This window comes from Gopherus flavomarginatus, chromosome 6 (genome assembly GCF_025201925.1).
Source record: "Gopherus flavomarginatus isolate rGopFla2 chromosome 6, rGopFla2.mat.asm, whole genome shotgun sequence".
NCBI classification, from domain to species: Eukaryota; Metazoa; Chordata; order Testudines; family Testudinidae; genus Gopherus; species Gopherus flavomarginatus.
The window spans coordinates 24,891,238-24,912,985 of NC_066622.1; the positions used below are offsets into that span (position 1 = coordinate 24,891,238).

Consider the following 21,748-nt stretch of genomic DNA (forward strand, 5'->3'; position numbering starts at 1 on the left):
GCCAAGATGGGAGACTTGTTAGCAAGTCACAAACCACAAAACCTGGTTCCCAAAACCAGGTCCATTACATCTGTCTTGTGATGCTAAACTGCACTGGAAGCTCCCCTGCCTCTACTTGCTCTCACTCTAGTTTCCCTGTCTATTGAAACAAGACAAGTTATTTGAATAGTAAGTGTCTCAGGGAATTTCTAACTTTGATAGTTAAGTGAATACATCTTAAACCGAGTTATGCAACCTGCTAGTTACAACTAAATTGCCAAAAAGATATTTGGGAGCAAACTGAACATTCCCAGTTTTACACTGACAATTTGTGTCCCAATGCAAAGGCGGCTAGACACTCACCTGGAATATGGTTTCCAATGTATTTTATGTGCATTTCATGCAGCCCAACCTCAGTAGGAGAATATCCAACTGTTACTGTACCATCTTTGTTATCTACAATCTCTGGTGTAGCCATTTTTCCTGAGGGCATATGAACTTCACCTATAGAAGGCAATTTAAGAGTTAACGGAAACTGGAATAGCACTCGCGCACACACTCCTTTGAACAGTCAAGCTGACCATTTTGAACCAAAGCATTTCAGATGGTAAGTTACTTTTTCACAAGTACAAATACAAGTCTAATGAGAATGCCTAATATTCCTACTTGTGCTTCTATATTGTATTTGTACAGCAAACATACAGTGAACAGCCTAGTGATGTAGCACAAGATTATACTGGCCAAATGAAAGTTTAGTAGGATGTATGATCATTAATCAAGTTACACTTCACTTCTGTAATGGGCTCCCCCACAATCCTTTAAAAGTGATTATGAGCACCTTAAAGGAAGCCACCTGGGCACCAGCCAAATACTGAGCTGAAGGACAAGTGTGCATGTTCTTGAAGAAAACCAATTCTAATAAATGCAGATACCTGGCCTACAGTGCATTTGGAGTGGGGAGCAGATGAAATGGGACACTTCATATTACTTTAGCCACCATCCCAGTAGAAAGATCCTTCAATTTGTGACAGCCCCCTTAAGCTGTGCATTTGAGGACTTGGGTTGTTATCACTTCTAACAGTGACCAGAATGTCAGCTACTGAGGCTATACAGAAGGCCTGGAAGAAGAGTCAGCAGCTGTGGACTATGATCATTATGCTGGAGGAGTTCACTTGATAAGTTGCATTACAGTTTCAGGAGCAACATACAGGTGCTCCAGAAAGCGGCATCCAGAGCCCATGAATGGGATAGGTAACATCTCAGTTTAGGACTAATGGGATTAGTGGCAGTGCCAGGAGTTGCCTTGTTGAATTTTAGAACATATTTCACACATGCATATTTTATTAAGTACGTTGCTTACGCCTCCTGTAAGCAAGTAACCAAAGTCAAGTTACGTAGTACTTAATGTCAAGATATTCAATACTATTTTCCACATCACATTGACAGTTGTAAATGCTTAAGTGTGCTGTCAAAAGCTAGGCAGCTCCATGCAGCTTGTCACACTATGAAGTGATTACCTGTTATTTCTCCCTTCCTTACAGCCCAAGGAATAACTAGATCAAAGGGCTTAAATCCCACACCATTCATGTCACCAACAGGAATGTATGGTTCTTCTGTGACCTAAAGAAAACAAGGAGCTGTCATTTTATGGGGACAGAGCAAGTATAGCGCAGCTAGTGTTTGTTTACAGTACAAAGAATTTGATCTGTGTGCAGTTTTGTGCAGTGCACAAAACTTGCACTAAGTACTGTAGAGATGAATCAACTACAGAATTTTGCCTAATAGACAACTGCCCAGATAAGCATCCCTTAATATCCACCAGCTTAATATTGGCCCACCTGCCAAAGTCGAAAGATTTTCAGCAAGTTTAAGATAAAAATTGCACATAAGTAAAAGAAAATGAAAGAATTTAGCACACACAAGATGCAAAATGGTTCCATCTGAGATAAGAGTTTTAGTTGCTCAAGGCCTGGAACAAAGGTTTTTTTTTTTACAATGGTAGAATGATTGCAATGTAAGCAGCAGCAGCAAATTTTTGCCTGAAGAAATACAAGTTTCACAATGCAGTTTTAGACAATGTTTGCCATTATATTGGGAAAACTTTGCTTGAAGTTATACTGCAAGGTTGAATTTGTTAAGTTACACAAATAGAAGGAATAAATGGACACTGTTCCTCTTCATGTTTGAGAGTTTGGAGAGTCCCTTTAAGCAGCAAAGAAAACAGATCTGCATGAAGTCTGAATCCCAAAATACATTTGATCAGCTGGAAAGCGGTGAACAAATGACCAGAAAGACCAAGCAGTCCCAAGCAGCAGGTTGTCATTTCTGAAATGGAATGTGAATGAAGAGTAAAAAATTGTGTACCCAGGGATGGAATCCAGGGGGACATGCGCTTACTGGCTCCTGCGACATTACTGCAACTTCGTCTGCATCCGTAGCCTGGTTAGTGGCAAACGCAGGTTAATTGGATGTCAAGTGTGGAGGAATGAATACTTTTAGAGAGTACAGAACACTTAAGGGGTTTCACTTCATAGTCATTTCCCCATCCCAAATATTTCCTCCCAGTTCTGTAGTGGCACCTCACCACCAGGAGGGAGACATTCAACTGCAGAAACTGACTGAGTATCCTTGACTAAATGTTAGCTGCTTAGATAATGGATTCTCCTGATGCACGTTCTGGGATGGTGACTTCAGTGGAAGAGAACCATATTGGTGTCATGAAGTCTCCCTTCCCAAACTTACAGATAGGATGACTGGCAGACTCAAGTCATTCCTACTTAAAGCAATAGAAATCCAGAGTATCACATTAGGCCAGAACATTTCAGCTGGTGTTATGCCATTGAACTTGCTTTGCCCATTATTTCATTGCAGATCCCTTAAGTGATGCAACACACTGGGAATTTACACTGAAACGAAGAGGTCTATTAGAGAGACAGCTATTGCTCTTTGGTATTGAGCACCAAACCCCCGACATCAGACTTATGAATGCATCAGTACATTAGGAAGTAGCAAAATCGACTGCCTCTGGAACAGATTCATTGACCTCAAGAGATGCTTCTGGCAGATGTTTTGCACAGCTGTGAAGGGAGTCACTTCTCAATGAAGTGTCTTCAGGGGCTACAGTAGCTAATATAAATTAGCTAAGCTTACGGCTTTGAAGGGCAACACTGCTACATCATGCTGTGAAGTCAAACATGCAGTGATGCAACTGGATTAAAACTGGCTGGCTATAGGTACAGTCACTATTGGCTGAGCTTTCTAAGCCTTTCAGCCCAATACCACAGTGGTTTAGTGATTAGGGGAGTCTGATGCAACACTTGTTTTTCCTAACACTGGGAAGAAGTGTTGAGACATGTTCTGCTCTACACTATGGGAACACCACCCACCAGTATTTAGGCACTGAAAAAAACAGTGCCGTTAGTAACCCATAAGAAGTGCGCTTTTTATCCCATGAAAGCTTATGCCCAAATAAATTTGTTAGTCTTTAAGATGACACCAGACTCCTTGTTTCTGTGGATACAAAGTAACACAGCTATCCCTCTAATGCTTGAGTATAGTCAAGAGCCTCCTTGACCTATCCTGGTCTTTAGATTTGTTATGTGACAGATCAATGCTGTGCACAGAGCTTTTTTTAAGCCAAACTTTGTACTCAGGGTTTTTTGGTTTTTTTTAAAAAGCTATCTACTGCCAAGGGCTTCTTTGGTAATTACAACTCAAGGGCACTCAGCCGTGTCTGAAACCTCCTTAAACAGGAAAAATAAGGCCTAGCATGCCCATGTATAAACGAGTACTTGCTAGAAGACAGTGGGGATCTGACTTTAGATTAGAAGTCATTTAGCAGGCAATTGTGAAAAAAAAAAGTGTTTGGAATATTAAGCACAGTATGTTCTACTATAGGTTATTTGGTATGAAGTTACAAATTACTAACTGACAAGACAGACATGATGCACATGTAGCAAAATGTACAGCTACAGTAATGGGACTTCTAAAGCAGAGGCTATGGCCACTGACATGGTTCTTAAAAACATCTAAAGTAAAGTAGAGACGAAAACTCTGAAGTGAAGATAAAAAAAAATCGGTCCAAAAGACCATCCTTGTACCATGTCGATCAACATGGTATCATGCACCCAATTGTACTGTGAAATGTAAAATTTTATGTACATAAGTAATGCGTGTTCAAATGTTTTCCGCCAGACTATTCAAGAAACTACTATATAAAATCTGAAGTATGGCTGAGGGAAATAACAACAACAACAACTTACCATTACAGTGAAAGGGCTGTTTGGAATATCCACTCCACCAAAGCGGACATAAATCACATAGGTTCCTGGTTTAGCAGCAGTGTAGAAGATATCATAAGTCCCATCCTCATTTTCAATAACATCTGCCTCAGCTTCCGTACCATCTGGTGTCAGGACTGTGCATGTCACTTTACCTTTCCCTGCAGATTTAGCATCTACTACAAACCCAACTTCCTCACCAGTCTTCACAGTGGATGCAATTCCAGGACCTAGAAAGCAGTTTTGGTTACAGAAAGTGTTCAGTTTTACAAATCAGTTTTTTCTAGAAACTAGGATGATTTGCTTCAATCATATCAGCAAACTGAACAGACATACCCCCCATGAAGACACTAATACTATAAGAGAAACAGTAACATGGTCACAGCACCAGTTTTATGGTGTGGTATGAGTTGTATTCTTTTTTGCTTACATATTCATGTGTTTCAGGAATTATTTATCTGCAAGAGCCAATTTTTAATCTTGTTATTCAGCTCAGTCAGGTAGGCTGGGTGAGGCTAAAATAAAATAAAGCTTCTGAGAGAGAAAGCTGATGGACTCTTACACTTAAGAAAGCAACCTATCACTTTTAATCCTTTATCAGGAGGCTGCTTAATATATGGATCCCCAGCTGACCTAACCTAGTCACTTAACTAGACGCCCTGAGTGAAATAAAACTCAGTTCCTTAGTATGGGCTAAGGAAAGGTATTCTAGCAATGAAATAGATTAGCAATTACAACTGACCATGTTTCCCCCTTCTCTGACAGTCAAGAAAGGCCTCTTAAAAAGGTATCAATTGAAACCTTTTCTGTATTAAGTATCAGAGGGGTAGCCATGTTAGTCTGGATCTGTAAAAGCAGCAGAGTCCTGTGGCACCTTATACACTAACAGACGTACTGGAGCATGAGCTTTCATGGGTGCATGCATCTGACAAAGTGGGTATTCACCCACAGGACTTTTTGCTCCCTTTGTTTCATTTGTTTGAGAAACTCCCATGAATACACAGCTATCAAGTATAACCCAGTTTTAAAAGAGACATGGATTTTTAAGTCAGTGATGAGAAATATGAAGTGTAAGGTTTATGATACATTTAAGACATATGCTCTGGAATGCAAACAATGGCATTCATCACTAAGAAAGCAATTTGTTTACAAGTACCAAAAGGCTCACAGCTTTAGTCATTTAATATAGATCAGCAGCATTTGAGTTTATATGGATGTCACAGATAAATTAAGGAAAGTGATTTAAGTGGACATCTGAGAAACTGTTTCAATTAAAGGCTTTAGCAGTTAAGTGCTGCTCTCAGCAATGCTGAATAATTTTCACTAGATCAGAAAGTGGTATGAGGACGTTAAGCCAAATGTTCTCTCCCCTTCCCCTGAATTTTGATTTAAGATCCCTGCAGTGCATTTTTTCATTTGTGATAGGAATCTATACAGTTATTTTAGAAGCCTGAAATGTCTCAACTGTCAAAAACATTAACTTTAGAAAGTGACAGTTAAACTTTATAAAAACTTCCAATTAGTGCCAGGCTAAGTCAAAACATTATCTAAAAACCCTTATGGGTATGTAGATGTAGATTAGATTTACATTAAATTCAGCAATGAAGTCAGATGTTGGCTGGCAAGTAAAAACTAAGATTCTATGCTTTTCCTGAAACTCATCAAAACCTGAAGTAGAGCTCTGCTGTGTGTGTTCACTATAGGAATTTAAGTCCTATAAACTGGCAGCTCGGAAGCCTCTGATCATTAAATTCAGTTCTACAGATTGAATTCAGGGAAAGGACTACTTCTCTGTCCAGGACTTGACACAATGGACTTCGGGTGCTACTGTAATCCCTGGGAGGGGGGGGAACGACACGACACAGCTGTTTCCTAATAGCACAAGTGCTCTTCTCACTTCAACTGAAGCTGGTTTCTGTACATTTGGTTCTGCTAGAATTTGCATGCGGGGTTGCATGTGAAGTGAGGTCTTAAATCACACCCCTCTTACCCTGCAGAGATGTTTAAGTTCTCATTTATGCCAATGCAAGTTTCCAACTTCAACTGTTTGACTTTTCTACAGTCAAACAAGGGCTGCAGATGAAGAGATCTGGCTTACCCCAGCAAGAGTTTCATCTTAATCCACGAAAAGGAATCATCCCTAAAAGATGATCTTAGGGAAGTCAATTAGTCAGAATGATGTTTTATGAGAATCTATTTTGGGACCTGCAGGTAACTGCACCTACTATAAAGGCAGTTACTTCATTTTCACTTTTGCAGTCTTTTCAGGCAAGGTCATTACAAAAGCCGTTTGTAGCTTGGCTAGAAATATTCATTTGAAAAAAAAAAAGGGTAAGAATATACCAAGTACTTTGGAACACAGCAGACTCGCCACATACCTGTGGCCAAACACTTGCTTGCATCCCCTGCTGGTGACGCACGGATTCGGTAAGGAGAAGATGGGATGTCATCCCCACCATATTTGACACCAATCATATACCGGCCTGTCTTGTCTGGGACATATGTCACTGCATAAGTGCCATCCTTGTTGTCATGAACATCAGCTCTCTTTGGTTTGCCTTCTTGGTCCTGAGGGGCACAAGTGACATTAATAGTTGCCTCATGAGTTACATTTAAATGTAAGGCTCTCTTAAGAAGATGGATACAGAAGAAGTGTTCAGGCCACAAAACTTAAGTTTAGAAATGGGCCTGCATGTTCTTAAACTCTGGATGAGTTAGTGCCTAAACTGTTTAGCGTACAGATCAAACAAAGGACTAGCACCAAAACATGACATTTTAAGTGGAAAATTAAACAGGCATCAGAAGCTATATTGCACAACTTTCACTGTCTATTTGCAGACAAGTGTTCGCAGCATCCAGCCCCACCCAAGGTAGTTTACAATACAACCCTTCAGGTCCTTTTTAGATTTTTCAGTATACCATAAGAATCCCACAGTACCCCCTACATACGTCAATTCAAATGTTGCGAAAACCAGTTATGCAACATCTTTTCAAGATGCTTATATACTCAGCATATCACCTTATGGTTACGAGACAAAGGATATATTAATGCAAGTCACCATAGAATTCAACTTCAGGAAGCATCTCATTTCCAGCACATGTCCAGACTATGGTTAATGTAGTCGGCCTTCTCAATATCCATTTCTGTAGGTCTGAAGTCTCAGATGGGCAGGGTTCAGATAGTTTAACATGAAGTATGTAAAAATAAGTTTTGCTGCCAGTTGCTTACTGAAAGATTAGCAATGTCAGGCAAAAGCATTGAGCCTACTTAAGCTTTCATCTGAAGAGACTGGTCTTGTAAATGATTTTTGAGCTGGGCAACAGCAAAGTTTACATTAGTCTAGTCAACTACCATTACTACAGTGAATATTCAAAAAGCATTACAAGAACTGAGGAGCTGCTTGGACTTGCTTGTCGGGATAGTATTGAAGCTCAGGCATGCACAAGTTTCACATCTAAAACCAAGGTCAAGGCTGCACAAGATAGCTTCTAACAAAGCTGTTCTGAACACAGCTACAAAGTGTAAAGTGAGCTTCCAGAAAACCCCACAATGGACCCCTTCATAAAGTTGCAGATCTCATCTAAGGGCTTGGCTACATTGGAGAGTTGCAGCGCTGGTGAGGGGTTACAGCGCTGCAACTCAGGATGTGGCCACACTTGCAAAGCACAGCCAGCGCTGCAACTCCCTGGTTGCAGCGCTGGCTGTACACCTGGTCTGCCTCCGGTGTAGCGATTCCAGCGCTGGTGATGCAGCGCTGGTCAGCAAGTGTGGACACCACCAGAGCTTTTATTGGCCTCCGGGGTATAAGGAGGTATCCCAGAATTCCTGTCAACAAACCAGAAGAATGGCTGAACTCCGATCTCCCCGTAGCTACTTAGCTAAAAAACAAACAGCTGCTCTTTGCTCCAGCAAGCGAGCCAGCGAAGGCAGGAGAATTGCTTTGGAATGTTCAAAGCTGTTTGCTTGAGGAGAGAGGGGGGAGGGGTAATGTTGAGCAACTGTTTACATGGTCTGACTGCAATTTAGGAGTGCATAATTAGCATTCAGTGAATAAGAGACTGGTGGGGGAAAGGTCAAAACTTTTAAAATGATTGAAGGTAGGCACTGTGTATCTTCCAGTCCTTAGAACTTGGAAGGCAGGGAGCTGAGAACAGTGTCAGCTCCAAAAATCCACTGTCACACTCCACCCCACCCCCCTCTTTTGAAAAGCATGTTGCAGCCACTTGAATGCTGGGATAGCTGCCCACAATGCACCACTCCCAACAGCACTGCAAGTGCTGCAAATGTGGCCACACTGCAGCACTGGCCCTACACAGCTGTACGAACACAGCTGTAACTACCAGCATTGCAGAACTGTAAGTGTAGCCATGGCCTAAGTTTATGACCTAAATGGTTCATATTTTAACACCTTAAAACACTTTGACATCTTAGGTACAAGGAGTTATGCCTTGCTCTTTTAGTCTATGGGCTTGTCTACACTACCAAGTTTTGTTGACAAAAACTTGGTCAACTTTTGGGTGTTGACCAACAAAAATCACCAAAGGGCATTCACACTTGCTCCCTCTTGACAGATCATGTCCATACTGGGGACACCATCATTCACAGGGTAAGCAATGCACTGTGGGCATGTATCCCACAGTGCAGTGTTGTGGGAAGGAAAAGCTGATCGCTGGCCATCTTGGGATTCTCTCCAAGTTCTCCCATAGCCCCCTTAGCCACGGAGAGCAGCATCACAAGTAGCTTTGTGAGCTCGCCATGCTGAGGAATGGCAAAGCAGCACAGGAGTCTGTCCCCCTCCCCCTGCAGCTAGAGTGACCAGATGTCCTGTTTTTATAGGGACAGCTCCAATTTTTGGGATTCATATAGGCTCTTATTACCACCACCCCATCCTGATTTTTCACACTTGCAGTCTGGTCACCATACCTGCAGCAGCAGTCTGCCTGCTGCTACATTCCTAGTGCAGGGCAGAACAGGAGCATTCCAATGGTTTGCTCTTTGTTTATTCCCCAAATAGAGCAGCACAGATACTTCCTGGAGCTTTCAAAGGGGAGGGATGCGTGCCTGCAGGGCAGCAGAGATCCAGACACTGAAAAGAGCAATCAGGGCAGGCATTGTGGGATACTGGCCGATACTTCCATAGGGGTGGAAGTTTTGTTGCTGCCAAACCTGGGTGTTTTTCACGACAAAAGTTCCATTGTCATGTGTACCCTCTTGCAGTTGTGTCACCAAAAGCCACCTTTTGGTGACAAAAAAATTGCCAGTTTAGACAAGCCCTATATCAGATGAGTGAATGGAAGCAGAACCACCAAAAGTCACTGTGCAAAGGATGTTTATAAGAGTAACTGAGTACACAGTCACCTTCAATAAGACTAGCCTATGCAGTGCCAAGCACACTTAACTGTTACAGAATTTTATTTGGCAAGATACTGCAAACTGGGAGGTTACATATTTGCTACACATTACGAATACTGTTAACAGGAGAACTACAAACCAAGCAACTGCATTATGTAGTATGACTTTTGGCTGCATGAACCCTGCAAAGGCCTTGAAATGGAGGATAGGGATAGAGAATGCAAAAAGACGACCATGTGTCTAAAACCATTTACTCCAGCCCTGATCAGCAAACTTTACTAGCTCACTGCACGAAGGGCAATTTTGCCCAAGCCACAGTCTTGCCACAACCCCTCCCCTACCTTATTAGATACTTCGGGGAACAAAGATGTCCTTGCAGCAATAGCAAAACTTGTCAGACATGCAAGTTACAGATCTATCAGTTTAAGAGCCTGTAAATTTAGCAGCCTGAATAGGGGATCATTTGATTAGTTTATGAAACAGCCAACAGCAGAAGTGCAAGACTGTGGCCTTGCTGGGTCGGGTAAGTAGGAAGGCATTTCCTTTTAAATTTAAAGTTATCTGAGTCTGCAAACAGGAAGCTTGATTTTTTTTCTCTTTTAGTATCAGCATGTTTGATCTTTGGAGAAAGATCAGAAAAACTAGAAGTTTTTACTACAGCACAACTGGTCATTAAATGCTTGGCCAGCCTTAATCTTCAGTTGTTTGAAGTTTAAGGATTAACACCCTGAAGTAATTTCCCAAGCAATATCTGAATTTGACTTGATGTTTTAGCCAGAGCACATCTTTCAATGACTCCAGGTATTTCAGGGTGTGGCAACTGATGAGAAGCCGACTTTAAACTAACCTACTCCCACTCAGGAACAGAGTGTTTGGATAAATAAGATTAACGATTTACCGTTATCTGTATGGACAGAAGCCCCTCTCCTGCATCTTTAGCATCAACAGCAAACTGCACAGGTAAACTGGCTGGAACTCCATATGAGCTGAGACCTGGTCCACTTGCAGTCACTTTACTGGCATCATATGTAGGAAGCACTTTTACCTTGAAAGGACTTGTTACAGGGGAACAAATGTGTTTGTTAAGTCATCATTTGTTAGGCTTTACAGTAGGTACTATCACTACTCAGGACAACACTTAGGCATGTACTTAAATCCCACTAACCAATATACATTCCTGAATTGGGACCCAAGACTAATCTAGATTCTAGTTTGAAGGCAACAGTAAATGGAGATGCTGTCGCTTGAGAGTTCACTTCTATCCTGGCATGCACATGCCACTGCATAAACTCTCCCAAGTGCTAGGGAAGAATTAACCAGAGGCCACCTCAGAACCTTGCTGTGTTATGGTCTGGGGAATAGACTATACCTCTCAAGTCTAACACCAAGTTTAAAAATGCAGACTGGCTCTTGCGATCAACATCCAGAAAACCCCTCTTTTTAAGTACAGATTTAGGAGGAAGCATAGGTGTTCAAAGCAGTCAGTTAAAGTTACGAAGGCTAAGACTATTCAGAACATGAACTCTGTGGTGAAGTGCTATTTAGGTAGGTGGCTTGTCCTGGAAAAATGGATGCTTTGTCAGCTTACCTGCGAGGAATCTCTTCATCGCCATATTTGACAGAGATTGCGTATGGGCCCTCCTGCATAGGTGTGTATGTTACTGTGTGAGTGCCATCTCCATTGTCAACTACATTAACTGGCTCCACCATTCCTAAAAACAAACAGGCCACTTGTTCAACAGCAATAGTCAAACCCATCCTATTGGAACAGCAGAATCGTATTAGCAGTTTTGTTGCTTCAAGCTTAAAGTGCTGCTATTGATTTAAAGCCTTACAACAGATCTCATAAGCCTCTGAGAAGGACTTCACTGTGCAGATATTAGGAGATAAAGTGGTGGAAACTATGTTGATGAGCCATGGATCAGAGACAACAAGCATCCATCTCCACCAGCCCTTTAGGCTTTTTTGCTGATGGCTATTGCCAGTTTAGTCAAAGCCAAAAGAACACTTCTAGAGAAAGCCTGCCTTTCAAGACCATTCTGGCTAACGGCAATTAGACCATGTCACTCCTCAAGTGTATCTGAAGAGCTTTACAAAAGAGGGAAAGGTGATAGCTGCCTCAACTGTCAGTCACTGCTAAGATTGCACACTAACACTGGAATACACTGCAAGCAGAGTCCAGTTCTAAAGCATGTTAGTACAAGACAGTGATTTTAGACTCATGCTCCTTCAGTGCATCTGGAAAAAGCTTTACTGCCCAACGGAGATCATTTACACTAAAACAAATGTTTAAGTAGGTGGTCCAAAAAATGCTTCATTTTAAGACACAGGAAATCCTAAGATAACTTGAAACAATTTGTTTCAAGTCTTCTACTGCAGTTGCAGCAAATTTCTTAGCATGCAGTTAATCAGTTCAAATCATACATTTCAAGACAAGCTATAATTGCAGTAATGCTTTAATATAAATTTAGTAATTCTGCAGCTATTAGTGAAGTTTAGTTGCCATGCAAAGCCTTTAAAAAAAATTTTTAAAACTTATTTTTGCTCTTAGCAGAAGGATTTGTGCATATAGGCTGTCAGCAGTTAGTGAAAAATGCAAACCTGGCTCATTAGCTTCCCCCTTTGGGTCACCTTTAAAGAACTCTGAAATCGCTTTCAATGGACTGCGCCATGACGGGGAATCTGTTTCATCAGCTAGAATTAGATAATGGTTATTTGAAGAGCACTCATGTTTACAGAGCTATGGCTCATCTTGGCTTATGAAACAGGAGATTAGAGGCTGTGTGTGGTCAGCAGAGAGATCAGGCCAGAGGTGTCACAAACAAGATAACCCCTGCTAGTCAAATTCTTCTAGTACCATGAATCCTATATATTGATACATTTGACTTCAACCTCTGAGTTAGTAATAGCAGCATCTGCTTTTCTGTAAAGTGGGTCATAGCTGTAGCTAGTCAAGCTGTGCAGGCCTTCCAAATGTACTCTGCAGACTTCTCACACAGCTTCCTACTGAAAGAGCAATCTTCCATTTTAAAAAGGAGAGTTTGGTATGCCCGGCATGCTTGTCTTGCTTGTTTTTGACCAAAGAGGAGCAATCCTAGAGGGTAGGGGAGAAATGAACTACCACCCCTTAGATTTAGCTACTGGTACTTGGGATTGCTTAGTTCAAGACAAAGCTTTTACTTCAATTGAAGTGGCATGTGTGTTCTGTCTGTGGACTTATTCAGCAGATTGGATTTGTATAGTAGAGGCAATATGAACTAAAATGCAGTCCTAGTGTTATACAGATCAGGGCACAGATTTAGTATCTTTGCTTCAGAGAGAGTTTTGACATTTGTCAAAAGCCATCTCACTTGACAGATTTGTTTGGTTGTGAAGCTAACGTGTGGTACAACTCAGTTTGGGGCTTTATGGGGACAAAGATGCATTTCTCACCCTCCCAAAGGCAGGGGAAGATTGATGCATTGCTTTAATAGGTCTGAATCTCACCGCCTTAATATTTACCTCCTGAAACGTCAACTCTTCCAGGAGGAAGCCCATTCATTGTTGCCCCTCAGTTTCTTCCAAAGTTTAAGACTGAAGATCTATTTAAAGCTAATGTACTGCTAAAGTTACTAGATTTGTGCTCTCCTGGGTATTTATGGAACAAGTCTGTCAATGGAGCTAGTCATTCATTATCTCCACAAGAGTTTGATACATTTTGGTACTCACGCACCCAGATGAGCCCATGTGCACTCTATACTTCATGGCACCCCCATCTTAAGCTCCCCCCCAGATTTAGGTGAGTGGTACTGCAGCAGGCCAAATCTGTGTGGCACTGAAGTGCAGCAATGCTACTTACACAAGTGTGGCCCATGCCACAAGAGCAGGGTGGGTGATAGGAGTGGTGACTTAGGGACATTGGCAAGTAGCTAGGAAGGTCCTGGACAAGCAGGATGTTCCCCTCCTTCCCTTCTCCCCTCATATGCACATCCCAGCAGTGCTGTCGGGATAAATGGGGCTGGTGGAGGGATGATGGAGTATACGTGCTTTTCTTAGCTGCTCCCATTTAAGCTGCACGGGGCTAGCGGCAGCAGGAGAAAGCGAGCTAGAGCAGAGTCACAGCACTGCTCAGGTTCGTCCTAACAGCAGCCAGGCCAAATTTGAGTGAAGGTACCACCTCGCCCTACCCCCATAATGCACAAGGCCCCACAATTCTTTAATCCAGCACCCGCTGCAAGATACAAAAAGTAGGATAATGCTATTGTCCTTACCTGTGGGTCCTGCCACCATAACTTCAAGAGGTGCTATTCCAGCCTTACTGGTGTCCACAGTAAAGGACTGTGGGATTTTGGCTCGAACTGCTGTTCCTAGACCTGGACCTGCAACCTTTACCTTGTATGGGTCAACAACATCTTTCACAGGAACTTTAAATGGACTGCCTGTAAAGACAGAAGTGTAGACAATTGGCAGTTTGAAGGGTTTAAGTAAACGCAAGCTCACTGTAGCCTCCTGCCACCATCTTTTGCACCCACAGTATTTCCTTCCAACATTAAGGGTAGAGATTGCTTTTTATTTTCTGGCGTAGCTGAAAACTAAATGTGCACTTCAGTTTGGCAGTCTTTCAAGGGCAGTTGTGGAATCCCCATCATTGGAGGTTAAGGACAGGTTTGTCCAGCCTGTCAAGGATGGTCTAGGTTTACTTGGTCCTGCCTAAGCTCAGGGGCTGAACTAAGTGACCCTTCACATTCCCTACATTTCTATGAATCTGACTATAATGGAACACTATCCTCCAATTCAGAGCTGGTTTCGAAGATAATCAGGTGTGGGGTGGAGAACTTTGCTTGATCAAAAAAGGGACCATAACTTCAAAGTATTCAGGTCAAGTGCTCCCAACAAAGTCTTAAAAAAAAAAAAAGGTGAGTAAGTCAAGTGTCAAGGTTCTATAATTGATAGGTTGTTTCCAAGGCCATCGGCTACAGTTTCCACTTGATACTTGGCTAAAGCTAATTTTCTCCTTAGCTAAAGAGAATTAAAAAAAAGTAATATTTTTAAGGGAGGATAACTTAACAAAGTGTTGCTATCAATGGAAGCCAGCTCACTTTTGTATCTTGGTTTCTTTCAAAATCTGTATCAAGAAGAAACCTGCTTCAAAAATTATCTACTCCCCACCACAGAGGCAGTGAGTCTTCCAACATTGCCATCTACAGCAGTGGGTAGCCTAGTTTAAGATTTAGGACATCAGATTTGTGCTTTTGCAGTGTTCAACATGGTTTAGTGGCTTCCACTCCCATCCAGATGGCAACTTGTCCAACAGTATGTTGTGTTATGGACAAGAATAAATAAGCACTTGAAGTCCCTAAAGCTTCTGGTCTGAAGTGTTTGGCTACAGTCAAAGGAAAGTTTTAGCCTTCTCATTATTTCATGTGTTCCTAGTAATGCTGAAAACTAAAAGCTATTTCATACATCATAAGTACAGTACAGGCTTCCCTGTATTACCTTACTGTTCCTCAATGTTGAAGGGGAGTGGCACTTTTAAAAAGTGTAGTGAGTTGGCCCCTATGCTCAGTCTTTTGTACTTCTGTGAAAGCCACCTATCAAGTCTAATTGTTGTGCATATTCACCAAGACTCCAGTACTAAGTGGATAGTTCTAGTCGCTTACCTAGCTTTCAGTCTGTGGCAAGAAAATTAGTTGCATCACCATTCATTTTGCCCCCACTAGTATCCTGCTCATTTATGGCAGCTGAAAGTGACAGCTTAATTGTTCATTTGCTCATAAATTAAGGGCTTCACACAGCCTACAAAACTGGATCTATTACACTTCTAAGCCTGCTGCACAGTAAAAATGTGCAGTATCCAGACAGAACAAGTTAAATTACATGTCAGTATTCTCTTTGAATTTCCATGTTGTGTTCTCACAAGTTTGACCACGTGTTAGCAAAATGCTATCAAGCTGTGCAGAACTAGTGAGTGATCCAGAAGCAGAGCTGTATTAGGCAGTAAAGCCAGAGAAGGGGCTACACTATGTAGATTTAACTGCAGGGGAAAAAAGTCTCATTGCTTACCAAAAAAGGGGGGGATAAAGAACCAAACAAACATTTGACAGGCCTGCAGACAGCAACTGGAAATATCTGGGCTACATGCCATAACTGGCTGGACCCTGAGTGCTTGCTAAAAAACACAAGTTTCACTGTTGAAAGTGACCTGCCAGCACCCTGCTCCTGTAAGCTGGATGTTTAGCTGTGAACCATTTGCTTGTCACATTGAGGAAGGAACAGAGTACAGGGAGAGGACAAGCAAGAAGCCCAAATGAAGGCTCATGCAAGCATCCAGTTCCTTGGCAATTTACCAAGTTATAGTACATTGAGAAATGGGATTGGCAGGGGTAGAGTCAGTTCCATGAAGTCCTAGAAAGTGCACATTGTTCTGCACACAGGAGTCAAGGCTAAATGCTCAGAACTATTTCAGCAGAAATTAACAGCCATTTAATCCTTGATACATTTTTAGCTAAGATGGTTTTGCATTGTAAGTTAATTGCCGTTACACACTTGGAACTCTGTTCATGTGTTACTCCAATATACAAGCTGGAGATCCAGTGCACCTTTGAGGTAAACAGGCACCAATTCATTTTCATGGAAATGGTAGCACTAAAATGTTTTCAGTGACAAAAAAAAGTTTGCAGTGCATGATATAATCCCAGAAGACTTAATCATCATTTTACAGCAAGCCATGGTTTTAACATTCACACCCTGGAAGGGCAGTCTTAGTCTGGCTCTCCGTCAAACGTCATTGTGTAATTGGTTTCAAAGTGTGTTTCCTAAATTGACAGACTGCACTTTTAGAAAGCAAGTTCCCACACTAGTCTACTTGGTTTGTCATGTCACAATACTGCATTGGACTAGATTTAGATAAGATCCTAATCACCTCATGATGCAAGAACAGACTGCACCAAGATGGATTTCTTATGTCTATTATATTAGAGTCAGGAAAGACTGAAAATCATTCTTCCATATTCTCAGAAGTACCCAGAGTGAGTACAAAAAGGGCTTTACATTTTATCTGTTTGTATTGGACACCTATCCATTGCTCCCTACTATGTTCCTATAGCAGCTAAGGCTAATAGTTGTCTGGCTTCAGTTATTTTGCAGATGTTTTTGCAAGCTGATGTTTAAACTGAGTTTATTTCTAAAAATCCTCAGATTTCAAAAGCCTGCCCAAGGCTCCTAAATTAGCTCAAGCAGCAGCAAAGTGTCTACAAGTAGGGCACTGCAGATTGTCTGTTAGCTCCGAGGAAGCTCTATGCAAATTTTTAGACCAGGGTGATTGCATTCTTAGTGTCACGTCAGCCATTATTTAGCTACAATACACAACATTTATTTGAAGACATGCTACTTGGATGCTAAAACTGATTTTACAAATTCATTGTTAGTTTTAGGGCATCTGCTAATGGAAGAATTCTTACCAGGTATGTGTTCTCCCCCATATGTGATGTTGACATCATAATCTCCTGGAGCATAAGGGATATATTCAGCACTGCAACTGCCATCTTTGTTATCTTTACAGCTTATCTTTGATTCAGAAGGTCCTTCAACGGTTATTCCAAGTCCACCAATTCCTGCCCCTCTGCAAAATAAAATGCAGCACATTAATCTCCTTTCATATTGTTTGTTGCAGATTTACAATCTGATCTCCCACTTGCATTTCAGAGTTTCCGTAGTAATGCTAGCATGGACAGCATATAGCTTTGCTGCATTTTACCCCAGAGGTTGTTACATTTCAGTTGTGAATCAAAACAGTTCAGGAATAGTTTGTGAAAGTGCTTAGAGATGCCAGGTATGGATTGGGTGTTAACTTTAGTTGCACAAGGGATTTGCTACAAGACCACCAAAACAGGTTCATGATAGCTACTTCTGGAAGATTACCACCAAAGGCACACTGAATTAGATGGCAGTAACGACCTGTGTGACTCAAGACAGATTAGGCTACTGAAGTTCAACCCTTGTAGTATTATTGAATTTAGTGTCATATGTCAAGCTGTCCTGAATTACTTGCTACCATGTCTTCCACTGGATCGTGTGACTTAATTACCTTGTGACAACAGTAAATTCATTTGGTTTATTAGTGAATGCTTCCTTGAGTCCAGCTCCTTGGGCTTTTACACGTGATGGATGGCAGCCTTCAGTGACATCCACTTTAAAAGGACTGTTTGGAACAGGTACATCATCATAAGTCACTTCAACTGTGTGTGGACCTGTAAAGTGAAAAGCCATCACTAGGTTAAAATGATTAACCACCACCTTCAAGGAGTCATTCAAGATACTGGAGACTGACTGCAACAGGCAGCGCTCCTCATCTATTCAAAACTGTTTAGCAGGGTCTCAGAAAGTTATACTTTTAAGTATAGCTTCAACAGAACATGCTATTTTAAAGAACCTAGAATTAAAGAAGTGATGAATGTATAGTACATATAATCCTATACTATTTATCTTCTGCAGAAATAGTCTGACTGAAGAGCTCTCTTGTATCTGGATGCTAATGTTTTAAGTACTGTGTTACTACTGGCAAGCCCATTAACAGGAGATTTAGTTTGTCAGACAACAGGTTACCTTTTTCAAATGGTGTAAACTCTACTGCATATGTTCCATCGGCATTGTCTTTGATGAGGCAGTCTGTGGAAGCACCTGAGGGATTTGTGATTTGTGCTTGGATATGGTCTCCTCCAGTCTTTGTCAGGGGCTGGGCATTTACTGAGAAATCTGTTGTAGCTTCACGGAAGACATCTGTGGAATGCAATTTGAGAAGCCACTCTATTTAGATGAGCCTAATATTTTAGTCTATGAAAAATCCTTGATTATTCTTAGACATTTATGGCAACTCTGAATGACTGATAAAGGTGTAGAAGTATATTCTCTTGCAAAACAAATCACTAGTTGCAATCCTGTACAGAGATTTATCCACTGTAGCCTTTCCCCTCCTTAAAATATTCTGTGTACAAACAGGCAGAGACAACTTATATGCTTAAGTCTTACCTTTCCCCTCTATTCCTGGTCCAAACACTTGAATTTTGCTTGTGTCCACAGCTGGATCTACTTTAACACGGGCAGGAAATTTTGGCACTTGCTCTCCTCCATATTTCAACATAAGCGTATACATTCCAGCAGAGAGTGGCATATATGTAACTGCGTAAGTCCCATCTTTGTTATTGTGAACTTTGACTTCAGCTTTAGAGCCAGAATCTGATACAGCTTCTACACCTAGTTCCCCAGGTCCAGCTTCTGAACAGTCAACATTGAGCAATCCTGCTTCACCTACTTTACCATGTTCAAGACCTGGGCCAGTGGCAATCACTTTAGATACATCAAATGGCATTTCAATATCTGCTTTAAATGGAGAACCGGGAATGTGAACCTCTTCAAACAGAATATTTACAAAGTACTCTCCAGGTTTAGTAGGCAGGTAAGAGACTGAGCATGTCCCATCCCCATTGTCAGAGCATTCAATTTTAGCTTCACATGGGCCCTCTACTGTCAAACCTAAACCTCCAGTTCCTGCTCCTTTGGTATCTATTGTAAATTCTGCTGGTCTTCCAACAAGACCTCCTTGAAGGCCTGGTCCATGGGCTTTTACCTAGGATAAAAAATATTCAGTTAGAGGAGAATTTGTGTAAATGTAATTGCATCTGGCAGTTGCCTGGCAAAATAAAATAGAGCAGTTTCATAAAGAACTTCAGACTAATTCATTTGGTAAGTCTTGTTAAAGTCTGCTAAACTCTCAAATTACGTAGACATTACAGCAAGGAATAGGCTTCTTTCATTTCATGGAAGAAAATCTTAATGTCAAGTTACATTAGAAACAATACGAAGTCCGCTAGAGTTTCCATGCTTACAGACTTAAGCTTAGCTGTCTCTGTACAGCCATTAAACAAAAAGGTAGCAACATTAAGCAGTGCTTATACTGAGTTATTAGCCAATTGTATTACAGCACACATTCTTTGAGGGTGAAACCTCAAGTGAGTCTCATTAGATTAATAGGGAGTCATACTTTAGATATTTTAAGCAATATGGAACTGTTTATTCTTCAAGCCAGCAACTTTGAAAAGCTCAATACTGAAAACAAAGTAATTAGTTATGATTTTGTGAAGCAAACAATTTAATCTTTAATTTAATTAAGAGCTACTTAATGTACTTGCTCCATAATCATGACAGGTCAAACAAGATGTGAAAAAGTTTCTTATTTGACAGAGCACAATTCAGTTTGTGGCTAGCAAATATTTCTTGTATGTCAACAGCTGAAGCACTTCCTATGCATTTACCTTGGTAGGATCTGGAGGGAGAGTGGCTTCCACAGTATAAGGACTTCCTGGAATTGGATTGCCATCGTAACTTACATCAACCATGTAAAGTCCTTCTTCTCTTGGGATATACTTTGCAGTGCTGCACTCTTTGCCAAGAGCTGGCTCCACCACACATGGCACAGCTTTCCTTGTAGGGCTGGAAATACTAACATCCAGTTTACCCTGTCCACCAGCTCCGTGTGTGTCAATTATGAATTCCTGATCCTTTCCTACTTCCACTCCTTAAAGAGAAGGCCCATGTTAGCATTTCATGATTAATGGTCTGGTTAGATTTCTTAAATTCTATAGCTTGACATTCAGAAATGCCTCATTCACTGAACAGTTGCTCAATGTTTTACAAGGATTTTTATCAACTGATAACATCTGTCTGCTTGTCATGACAAGCTTCTGCAGCTAGACAATGGATTAACTGGAGACTGCAAAGGGTCAATGGCAAGCAAGATCCCTTTTAGACTTGTTTACACAGCCTCAACTTATCTGAAATACATAATGCTCACTCAGGAGCTTACCACTATGTTGCAGCCTTTTGTTTCCCCATCTCCCTGCCAATTTACAGGTAGCAGAAGGTAATGTGCAATTTCAGCCCTTTCAATAACTTGGCATATTTGCTCAAGTTTTTCTGTTGGTAAATGAGGCTTGCAGAACAGTACTCCAATAGGTTACTGCAGCTGAGCCTTGTGAAGAACCAGCAGCTCAGAAACAGTGGGATGGAGAAGTGCCACTATCCTTCACTTTTGCTAGAAGCCAGTGTCCAGCAGGCACTTCATAGAGGAGAGATCCTTTGAGATCTAGTTTATGGTACGTGTGTCAAAGTAAGGCATTTGGAGCTAACAGTGTCTGATATCTAGGATCTTTTAACATGAAAGGTTTTCTAGACCCACCTACATCACACCAGTAACTATACCTTGTTGCAGAAATACAACTTTAAACTGAGTGTTCTATGGAACAGTCATGTGCTGGACATTACTATTCAGGTTATTCTAGCAATTTTTTTTTTTTTTTTTTACTCCAGAGCCAGAGTTTAAGGTATTTAATGCAGTTAGGAGTCCAACTCCCATTGAAGTAAGTGGGAGCTAAGCACTTCAATCCCATTGAACATTTGAGTGCTTACTTGCTCCTTGAATTGCCCACCAGCCTATAAAAAAAGTCTAGCCCCCCAGTTATTTCATTTCAGTCACACACCGCCCAGTCATTGGCTTAACCCAGTTTCTAGAAGTCAGCCAGTAAAGCATCCACACTTCTATTGGAGCAGTCTCAAAAGGTCTGAATGAGCATAAAAAGCCAGCAGCTTTCCTATTGTGCTCCCACAAGAAGATTGTAAACAGACTGTAGAGGGAAGCTTGCATTGCCATAACTATATAGAAGACTAATCCCTGGGATTTAAGTAGAACAGAGGTTTAGAGAACAAAAACCTAGTTAATCCTTGCTTTCGGAACCTGTTGGGCACCCAGCTCAAGTTTAAAGCTGGGTACATTGATACAATTAACTGGGTTTTATTCTCACTGCATTAGCATCCAGTGACAAAATGTCGGAGTCTGAAGTGGCAGAGTCACATCCATTTCCAGGTACTCATGGTGCAATTTAGTCTTAACATGTCACAGAAGTTACTGAAAAATCATTTTACCTCCTAGCAATAATATGTTAAACCTTTAAAAGGTAGAGAGACCCCACAATGTTTACTCAAGATCATAAATACGTGAAGTTGGTTCTGAATCCCTAGTTTATACCTAGCTATAATTTAACTGAAGCAGAGAATTTAAATTGCCTGTTCCTATGACCAGGAATAAGGTTTTAATTAAGGAGAA

The 21,748-nt window shown here is 41.2% G+C and overlaps 1 protein-coding gene across 3 annotated transcripts in view; it reads right to left on the bottom strand.

Annotated features, from left to right (window-relative positions):
- Positions 1–21,748, bottom strand: part of FLNB (filamin B) — a 92,949-nt gene that overhangs the window by 24,327 nt on the left and 46,874 nt on the right. Inside the window, exons 20-33 of one of the 3 annotated variants that reach the window (XM_050958490.1) lie at positions 19,902–20,164; positions 18,619–19,216; positions 18,196–18,369; positions 17,678–17,840; positions 17,052–17,212; positions 13,863–14,030; positions 12,214–12,306; positions 11,201–11,324; positions 10,511–10,667; positions 6,638–6,827; positions 4,242–4,489; positions 2,344–2,418; positions 1,497–1,599; positions 343–483 (exon numbers count right to left, since the gene is read on the bottom strand). In XM_050958490.1, the coding sequence (XP_050814447.1) occupies positions 343–483; positions 1,497–1,599; positions 2,344–2,418; positions 4,242–4,489; positions 6,638–6,827; positions 10,511–10,667; positions 11,201–11,324; positions 12,214–12,306; positions 13,863–14,030; positions 17,052–17,212; positions 17,678–17,840; positions 18,196–18,369; positions 18,619–19,216; positions 19,902–20,164 (2,658 nt within the window). The remainder of the gene's footprint in view (positions 1–342; positions 484–1,496; positions 1,600–2,343; positions 2,419–4,241; positions 4,490–6,637; positions 6,828–10,510; positions 10,668–11,200; positions 11,325–12,213; positions 12,307–13,862; positions 14,031–17,051; positions 17,213–17,677; positions 17,841–18,195; positions 18,370–18,618; positions 19,217–19,901; positions 20,165–21,748) is intronic. The other 2 variants (XM_050958491.1, XM_050958492.1) reach the window with 2 other exon arrangements.